At 41.8% G+C, this 10421-nt stretch overlaps 1 protein-coding gene across 1 annotated transcript; it reads left to right on the forward strand.

Moving 5' to 3' along the window:
* Nucleotides 1-223: 223 nt before the first annotated feature.
* Nucleotides 224-793, forward strand: LOC147420534 (uncharacterized). The gene is made up of 2 exons (XM_086504555.1): nucleotides 224-375; nucleotides 454-793. Exons 1-2 carry the CDS (start codon nucleotides 224-226, stop codon nucleotides 791-793), a joined length of 492 nt encoding a protein of 163 aa, XP_086360681.1.
* Nucleotides 794-10421: the final 9628 nt, after the last annotated feature.

Raw genomic sequence — 10421 nt, forward strand, 5'->3', positions numbered from 1 at the left:
GTGCTGAAATCTTACCACAAACGTGGCTGGCTGGGAAAACTAGCCCCTGATATTTTTGATCTCGCTTCCAGCCCCAGCCACCCAAGAACAGGTCACCACATCAGACCACGCTCCTGTAAAAACGAGGCAGTTGGCTGGCCGGCAGATCACCCGAAACTGATCTTCGATACACATTCTACACCCGTTACACTCTTCTTCACCGCAATTCTTCCTCTTCATTGATATGGCCTCCATGGCTAGCATCTCTGCTCTGCAGGGCGCCATCGTTGCCGCCTATGCGTCTCAAATGAGTGCTGCTTCTAGCTCCACCACCACCATGAGGATGTCCTCCGCTTCAGCGCAGTACGCAGTCCCTCTCGCCATGTCCAAGAGGAGCCACTCCCTGCACATACAAACAAAGCATACATCCTTAGAAAACCCCCATCTATTTCTCCCCATAAGGAGATCCCATTTTCTGATCGATCGTGCTTACCCCCTCATCTGCTGCGCGAACACGAAAGCAGCGGGCTGGTCGCTTGCTCTGCAAAATGCAGAGAAGGTGGAAGGAGCTACGAACAAATCTGGGGAGAAAGTGAAGGGCACCGCCCAGGAGGTGCAGGACTTCGTGACAGGTGCTTCTCAGGAGGCCAAGAGCACAGCCCAAATTTTTGCGGAGGGAGTGAAGGATAAGGCAGGCCAGGTGACGGACAAGGCGCAGAGCTACGGGCAAGAAATAGAGAACTTTGCACCATCCTCACCCTCTCCTGTTGAAAAAAACACCATCTTCCCTGTTTATTGTTCAAAAACCATTTGAAAAACACCATCTTCCCTGTCTATTGTTCAAAAACCACCATTTGAGAAACCACCAGAGATTACACCAATGCTCCCATGTACAAGTCACCATCCTTTGGGGGCTCCCTATCCTCTAAATTATCCGGTTGCATGGACGTGGCGTTGTTGGCCCTGAATCCAATGTGCTCACATCGTGGCCACCATTGAGCACGACACATCTCTCTCTCTCTCTCTCTCTCTCTCTCTCTCTCTCTCTCTCTCTCTCTCTCTCAAAAAAAAAAAAAAAAAAACGCAACCGTTTTTTGACCTAGTAGACAACAGTCCACTCTTTTGATCATAACTTCTTCATCCGAACTTCGATTTGGGTGATCTATAGCCTCAATCGAAGAGCACGAAGCCCTCTACACATTGATGTAAAGACAGAAATTTTCAGACTTATGAAAGGCGTTTTTGTAGCAGCATTTCTGAAGTAAACAGGTTCAAAAAAATTGACTCTCATCTCTTATTTTACATACAATGTCTTCCGGCACTTGCAAGGGTTCTTCTTCTTCAACAAGGTCCACAACCATTGAAAATGATCCAAAATCTCCTAAGTGTGGAGATAACAACACAACCACCCAACCAATGACATCGGAAACCATAATCATGGCGTACTTGGTATCATTGCAAGAGACTGTAAACAAACAAGGCGAAGACTTACGAGCACTTGCAATGGAGAATGGCACACTAAGGGTACTTGTGGTTGAGAATGAGAATCTCAAGAGGACACTTGAGATGCAAACAACACGTTTGATGCAACTTGAAGAGGAAGTCAAGGAATGTAAACGCTCTCTTGTGGACTTGAATGCTTTGAAGGAGCGGATGAGCAAAGTAGAGCATGACCATGTATTGAAAGAGGAGAAATTTGACACTATGAGCCGGGATGTATGCGACATGAAAAGTGTATGCACAAACAAGTCTTGGGCTGATGTATGTGGTAGCAATGTGGTTTCTAATTCCTCACTCATGCAAGCTATGGTTCAAACAAAGAATGTTGAGAATGTGGATGTGGAGGAGTTGAAGGAACGGGAGCGACGTTCCAAGAACACTGTTATTCGTGGAATTCCCGAAGAGAAGTTAGAGACACCTCCTTCTCTTGCCATTGTTATTGAAGATTTCTTCAAAACCCACTTTGGCATGTCCGGAGTTATGGTCTATGGAGCACATAGAGTGGGGAAGCAAGGAGCTTTTCGCTCGGGAGAACGGCCAATTGTATGCACCATGCCGGATGAGACCAAGCGAAAGATTATCCTTGATAATAGTTGGATCTATTTGAGGGATACAAAATGTTTTGTATGTGAAGATCACACTATTAAGCAACAAAATATGCGTCGCAAGGCATATGAGGAAAAGAATAATAAAAACAAGGAGATCTCTCATGAAAAAAATGTGCCCAAGGAGGAGGCAAGTCTCTCAAGCAAATAGGGATGCGTGACCTATGAGACCGAGTTACAATTGAAAATATGCTTTTGGAATTGTAATGGATACCCATGGAATGCGGGGGTTGGCATTGATGAACTAACAAGCAAACCCGATGTTGTACTTCTTGTTGAAACTTGGGAGCATGATACACAAAGGATTAACGGCTTGGAGGATTACAATGTGCATTCATTGATGTGGTCAAAGAATCTCAAGCAACGAAGAGGACAAGGAGGGGTAGCATGTATGGTTAAGAAAGGATTGGAAGATTTTGTATCAATTGTAAAAGATGACAAGTACAAACGTTATGTATGGCTGAAAATTATGACACCAAAAAGAGCACCCATTTTTGTAGCCGGTTTCTACATTCTTCATCATGATTCTCCCTTTTATGCTTGCATGGATAGAGATCAGCCATTTTCAGATTTAGAAGAGGACATTGCTTATTTCAAAGGTGAAAGTGATGTTATTGTATTTGGGGATATGAATGCTCGCACAAAAACATTGCAACATGATACTCAACAATTTGATATGCCATACATTTCAAGGGAGTTGGAGGAAGTTCACTTGTATGATCGTACTTCAATGGATGAGAAAGAGCCGGATCACTATGGAAAGTTACTTTTACACATGTGTAATAGCACGGGTATGCTCATTGCCAATGGTGTATCTTTGTGGAGTGGAACCAATGGATTTACATGTAGGAGACATAATGGGGATAGTGTGATTGACTATATGCTACTCTCTGAAGCCATCATGTATCGCATAAAGAGTTTTATGTTTGCTCAATGGACCCCCGGAATCCGACCATCGCACCTTATGTATTGACCTTTCATGTGGAGAAGCAACTAAGCATGATAATTTCAGCCAAAGGAAAGAGAAGTTATCACTATGTATGGATTTCAAATGGGCACCAATGTACATTGAAATGGTTGAGCAAAAATTATGGATGACAAAGCTTCAATGTGATGCACCATTGGAAACTAAATGGAAAGCTTTCAAGAAAGCTATTTGTTCTTGTGCGGAAGAATGCTTTGCTATAAAGCATCTCCATGGTATCAACAAAGATAGATCACGCAAAAGGTGGTTTGATAAAGAATGTCAAGATGCTCGAAAGTCCTTGATAAAGCTTGATGCAACTATGACAAAGACAACTATCAAAGTCATTTGCATACATACAAGGTATTGATTCAAAAGAAGAGAAGAAGATGGGAATTAAAGCAACAAGAATTTCAAGTCCAAGAAAAGGCACATGCATGTGCAAGATTTTGGAGAAACTTGAGGGACAAGCGGGTTGAGAATTTTGGTAACTTGAGTCTTGTGGATATGTACACACATTGTAGGAAATTATATGAGAAAGAAAATGCTGAAAAAATGCCATTTTATGGTTCACTCCCATGTATGCCCTCTTTTTTTAATATTGAGGATGTATGCGGTGGGCTTGAAAAGTTGGCCACTCGCAAAGCGGGAGATCTTCAAGGTATCAAGCCGAAGATTATCAAATGGACGGGAGATTTTACCCATGAGTGGATGTGTGATATGTTCAACCTTGCACTTCAACATGGTATGCCTTATGATTGGAGTACTAATTGGGTTAAGCCTTTGCATAAAGGAGGGGCTGTAAAGAATGTAAGCAACTACCGGACTATAATGATTGGGTCTCTTTTGGAAAAGTTGTTTGGGTGCATAATGGAGATGAAATTGAGTGACTGGGCTGAAGAGAATGGCAAGCGTGCAAAGGGATAAGCGGGTTTTTGTCGATGCTATAGCACCATTGATCATCTTGTCACTCTTCGTGTTCTCATGGAGGAAAGTCGGTTGAAAGGCAAGCGATTGTATTGTTGTTTTGTGGACTTTAAGAAAGCCTTTGATATGATTCCACGTAAAAATTTGTGGAGAAGGATGGAAGAACTCCAAGTTCCAAGTGATTTTATGCTTGCGGTATCTTGGATCTATGAGAAGGTGATTTGTCAATTGCGCATGGGAAGAGAAATTTCAGAAACTTTTGTAAGCACTATTGGGGTTAAACAAGGATGTCCATTGTCACCAACTCTCTTTGGTCTATGCATCGATCAATTGGAACAAATGGTACTTGACTTTATGCAAGAAGAAGGAATTGAAGAGGTCACTATTTGCAATGCGGTAATCATGCTTTTGTTGTATGCGGATGATGTAGTGCTTCTAGCACACACTTTAGAAGATGCACAAAAGCTTATGGTTGTCCTTGAGAACTTTTGCTTGCATAGTGGGCTGATTGTAAATGAATCCAAAACAAAGGTTATGCTTGTGAAACCAACCATAAGGAGAAGCCATGCATTGTGTACAACAATGAGACACTTGAAGTTGTTGAGAGCTTTAAGTACCTTGGCCTTGAGGTTCCATCCAATCACAAGTGGCATGAATGTGTTATGCGTCGTTTGGAAGCCGGAAAGAGAGCATATTATGCATTTGTGAACATGTGTAATGCGGGAAACATCAAGTGTTGGGTTCTCAAGAAGTATCTTTTTGATGCATTGGTGACACCGGTTCTTCTTTATGGAGTTGAAGTGTGGGGCGGGAGCATCTCAAAGTCTACTTGGAAAGAGTTTGAGAATGTCCAAAATCGTTTTCTTACAAACTTTCCCCAAGTTAAGACACAAACACCATATATGCTCCTACTTCTTGAGTCGGGATCTCTTCCAATTGAGGTTATGGGCATGGAAAGGGTTGTGGAGTACATGATAAAGATGCGTCAAAACCCCTCACATCGACTTCCTACAATTGCATGGGAAGCAAGCAAAAAAGGTCAAAAGACGTATAAAAGCAAGATCTCGAGCACAGGATGGATGCAAGACATAAAGAAGTGGTTTGGGAGATGGGATGCATTACACTTGCTACATGATGCTTCAATTGACTCTCAAGTGAATGAAGCTTTTCTACAACGCCAATGTATTACGTCTTGGGAGAAATCCGGTGGGTCATGCTTCATACATTACACCACCTATATTCCCCCCAACTACAAAACCATGTTCTTCGCTGAGAGAGGAAACCGTACTCACACTTACATGCTTGAGCCTATTCCCTTGTCCACGATACGCACTATCGCAACGATTCGGCTTAGCTCCCATTTCCTTCAATGCGAGATAGGGCGTTGGGGCAATGGAGAAGAGTCAAATTGACTGTGCACATTATGCTCATTGCAAGTTCGAGAGTCTGAGTACCACACACTACTAGAGTGCTCAGCTTTTGGTCACATCCGAACTTGCTTCTCTCACATTTTCAGCCATAACTTAGACCTACACACTTTCCTCTCCCAGCCAAAGTGTGGGCTCTCCATTGCGACTCTCATCACTACAATTTTGGAGCATCGAGAGTCACTCATCAGCCATACACATACTACATCACATGTAACTTTGGTCCCATAAGTCATATTTGACCTCCGAGGACGATAATAAAATCTATCTCTCTCTCTCTCTCTCTCTCTCTCTCTCTCTCTCTCTCTCTCTCTCTCTCTCTCTCTCTCTCTCTCTCTCTCTCTCTCTCCACGTGCGATCTACTCCTGGATTTTCGAAATCCATAGTGGGCTCGTTTTCCCTCAAGTTAGTGGGGTGGGATTTTGGAGATCCGTAGTGGGCTCGTTTTTCCTCAAGTTGGTCGCCATTAGCAAGAAACTACTTTAGCAAGAAACTACTAGCATTTCTATGCCAACATCACCCAACTTACACCTAACAACGGTGACTACGAGAATGGGCATTCACTTCATATTTCAGAACTCAAATATGTTCATCATTAAATTTACACACTTTTCATTTCAATGAGTGTCCACTATCTTATTTCAACCAATCAAAATTTTTGGCCTATCAAAAAATGCTTAAAAAGACAACTCAACTTTTTTCCTATTTTAGTCAACAAAAAGAGAAGGCAACGCTATAGCCTTTGCTCTTTGGGCAGACCAAAAAGCACACTATTAGAATGCTTAACTCCCCCAATAGTGCAATGATTGATGTTTTGGGTAGAGCTGTGAGTGCTCCCAAGGTCGAAGATGTGTAGTGAAAGCATTTTGCATTTGCATCCATGCTTATTATAGCCTAGTTTTAATGTATATGGATAGCTTGATTGTGCCCCCTTTTGGATGGCCATTATGGCATGCAAAAATGGTGTTGACAAAGGTATTAGCATGCTTCAGGATCATAGAGATATTGCTTCTAGAGATGGTGCAAGCAGTGCATGCCTTCGTAGGCTACACAATATCTAACAACGAAAAATTCCTAACATTTAATCTGCTTAGCAATTTGAAAGATGAAACAGCAAGTCCTTAAGGGGACATCAAAATTAAAGAGCAACACCACGTACTCTCTCTCTCTCTCATTAAAAACACGTCTACACATTGATGCACATTGCTCGTGTCAAGATGCTTACACCAATACACCTCTATCTCACTCTCTTTATTTCTCTCTCCCAAAGATACACACATTGTTGCCTATTACTCTTACTAGTAAAATGGCGTCGCCTTCGGTGGCGGCATGCCCCTCTTACCCTCAAGCTCTTCACTCTTGACAAATTTCACAAAAGAAGATCAAGAAAATTACTCTCTCTTCTTTTTTCTTTCTTATCTCCCCAATGTCTCCCCCCCCCCCCTCCCCCCCCCCACCCCCCCCTTCCTCTCTCAATCACACCCGACCATGTCAATCAACTTCAAAATCTGTGTTGAGAGCAGTTTCGAGAAAAATGTGTCTCAGCTTAACATCATGCCATTTTCTATCTGCACATCTCTCTCTCTCTCTCTCTCTCTCTCTCTCTCTCTCTCTCTCTCTCTCTCTATCTCTATCTATCTATCTCTATAGCTCTCTTTCTCGCTCTCCCTCCTCCTCTCTCTCTCTCTCTCTCTCTCTCTCTCTCTCTCTCTCTCTCTCTCTCTCTCTCTCTCTCTCTCTAGTTGTCTTTCTTGCTCTCCCTCCTTGTCTCTCTATCTCTATCTCCCCAATGTCAATCAACTTTAAAATCTGCAATGTGAGTAGTTTCGGGAAAAATGTGTCTCAACTTAATATCGTGCCGTTTTCTATCTGCGGCTCTCTCGCTCTCTCTCTCTCTCCCCCCCCCTCCTCCTCCTCCTCCTCTCTCTCTCTCTAGCTGTCTTTCTCGCTCTCCCTCCTCCTCTCTCTCTCTCTCTCTCTCTCTCTCTCTCTCTCTATATATATATATATATATATATATATATATATATATATATATATAGTTGTCTTTCTCGCTCTCCCTCCTCCTCTCTCTATCTCTATCTCCCCAACGTCAATCAACTCAAAATCTACGATGTTATCACTTTCGGGAAAAATGTGTCTCAAGTTAATATCGTGTCGTTTTGTATCTGCATCTGTATCGTGTCGTTTTCGAAGTGAATAGCTTCAAAAAAATTGATTCTCATCTCCTATTTTACATACAATGTCTTCCGGCACTCGCAAGGGTTCTTCTTCTTCAACAAGGTCCACAACCATTGTGGAAAATGATCCAAAATCTCCTAAGTGTGGAGATAGCAACACAACCACCCAACCAACGACATCGGAAACCATGATCATGGCGTACTTGGTATCATTGCAAGAGACCGTAAACAAACAAGGCGAGGACTTATGAGCACTTGCAATGGAGAATGGCACACTAAGGGTACTTGTGGTTGAGAATGAGAATCTCAAGAGGACACTTGAGATGCAAACAACGCGTTTGATGCAACTTGAAGAGGAAGTCAAGGAATGTAAACGCTCTCTTGTGGACTTGAATGCTTTGAAGGAGCGGATGAGCAATGTAGAGCATGACCATGTATTGAAAGAGGAGAAATTTGACACTATGAGCCGGGATGTATGCGACATGAAAAGTGTATGCACAAACAAGTCTTGGGCTGATGTATGTGGTAGCAATGTGGTTTCTAATTCCTCACTCATGCAAGCTATGGTTCAAACAAAGAATGTTGAGAATGTGGATGTGGAGGAGTTGAAGGAACGGGAGCGACGTTCCAAGAACATTGTTATTCGTGGAATTCCTAAAGAGAAGTTGGAGACACCTCCTTCTCTTGCCATTGTTATTGAAGATTTCTTCAAAACCCACTTTGGCATGTCCGGAGTTATGGTCTATGGAGCACATAGAGTGGGGAAGCAAGGAGCTCCTCGCTCGGGAGAACGGCCAATTGTATGCACCATGCCGGATGAGACCAAGCGAAAGATTATCCTTGATAATAGTTGGATCTATTTGAGGGATACAAAATGTTTTGTATGTGAAGATCGCACTATTAAGCAACAAAATATGCGTCGCAAGGCATATGAGGAAAAGAATAATAAAAACAAGGAGATCTCTCATGAAGAAAATGTGCCCAAGGAGGAGGCAAGTCTCTCAAGCAAATAGGGATGCGTGACCTATGAGACCGAGTTACAATTGAAAATATGCTTTTGGAATTGTAATGGATACCCATGGAATGCGGGGGTTGGCATTGATGAACTAACAAGCAAAGCCGATGTTGTTCTTCTTGTTGAAACTTGGGAGCATGATACACAAAGGATTAACGGCTTGGAGGATTACAATGTACATTCATTGATGTGGTCAAAGAATCTCAAGCAAGGAAGAGGACAAGGAGGGTTAGCATGTATGGTTAAGAAAGGATTGGAAGATTTTGTATCAATTGTGAAAGATGACAAGTACAAACGTTATGTATGGCTGAAAATTATGACACCAATAAGAGCACCCATTTTTGTAGCCTGTTGCTACATTCCTCATCATGATTCTCCCTTTTATGCTTGCATGGATAGAGATCAACCATTTTCTGATTTAGAAGAGGACATTGCTTATTTCAAAGGTGAAGGTGATGTTATTGTATTTGGGGATATGAATGCTCGCACAAAAACATTGCAACATGATACTCAACAATTTAATATGCCATACATTTCAAGGGAGTTGGAGGAAGTTCACTTGTATGATCGTACTTCAATGGATGAGAAAGAGCCGGATCACTATGGAAAGTTACTTTTACACATTTGTAATAGCACAGGTATGCTCATTGCCAATGGTGTATCTTTGTGGAGTGGAACCAATGGATTTACATGTAGGAGACATAATGGGGATAGTGTGATTGACTATATGCTACTCTCTGAAGCCATCATGTATCGCATAAAGAGTTTTATGTTTGCTCAATGGACCCCGGAATCCGACCATCGCACCTTATGTATTGACCTTTCATGTGGAGAAGCAACTAAGTATGATAATCTCAGCCAAAGGAAAGAGAAGTTATCACTATGTATAGATTTCAAACGGGCACCAATGTACATTGAAATGGTTGAGCAAAAATTTATGGATGACAAAGCTTCAATGTGATGCACCATTGGAAACTAAATGGGAAGCTTTCAAGAAAGCTATTTGTTCTTGTGCGGAAGAATGCTTTGCTATAAAGCATCTCCATGGTATCAACAAAGATAGATCACGCAAAAGGTGGTTTGATAAAGAATGTCAAGATGCTCGAAAGTCCTTGATAAAGCTTGATGCAACTATGGACAAAGACAACTATCAAAGTCATTTGCATACATACAAGGCATTGATTCAAAAGAAGAGAAGAAGATGGGTAGTAAAGCAACAAGAATTTCAAGTCCAAGAAAAGGCACATGCATGTGGAAGATTTTGGAGAAACTTGAGAGGCAAGCGGGTTGAGAATTTATGTAACTTGAGTCTTGTGGATATGTACACACATTGTAGGCAATTATATGAGCAAGCAAATACTGAAAAAATGTCATTTTATGGTTCACTCCCATGTATGCCGTCTTTTTTTACTATTGAGGATGTATGCGGTGGGCTTGAAAAGTTGGCCACTCGCAAAGCGGGAGATCTTCAAGGTATCAAGCCAGAGATGATCAAATGGACGGGAGATTTTACCCATGAGTGGATGTGTGATATGTTCAACCTTGCACTTCAACATGGTATGCCTTATGATTGGAGTACTAATTGGGTTAAGCCTTTGCATAAAGGAGGGGATGTAAAGAATGTAAGGAACTACCGGACTATAATGATTGGGTCTCTCCATGGTAGCTTGGGAGAAATTAAACATAAGACCATAGACATTCATGGGGGTGTTGATTAAACCACCTAGAGAGTGATTCCAAATATGGAGCGTTTTATATATATATAAATATATATATATATATATATCTATATATAGTGAACATATGTCCACTAATTTTATGCAT

This window comes from Adiantum capillus-veneris, chromosome 28 (genome assembly GCF_014529385.1).
Source record: "Adiantum capillus-veneris isolate H3 chromosome 28, ASM1452938v2, whole genome shotgun sequence".
NCBI classification, from domain to species: domain Eukaryota; kingdom Viridiplantae; phylum Streptophyta; class Polypodiopsida; order Polypodiales; family Pteridaceae; genus Adiantum; species Adiantum capillus-veneris.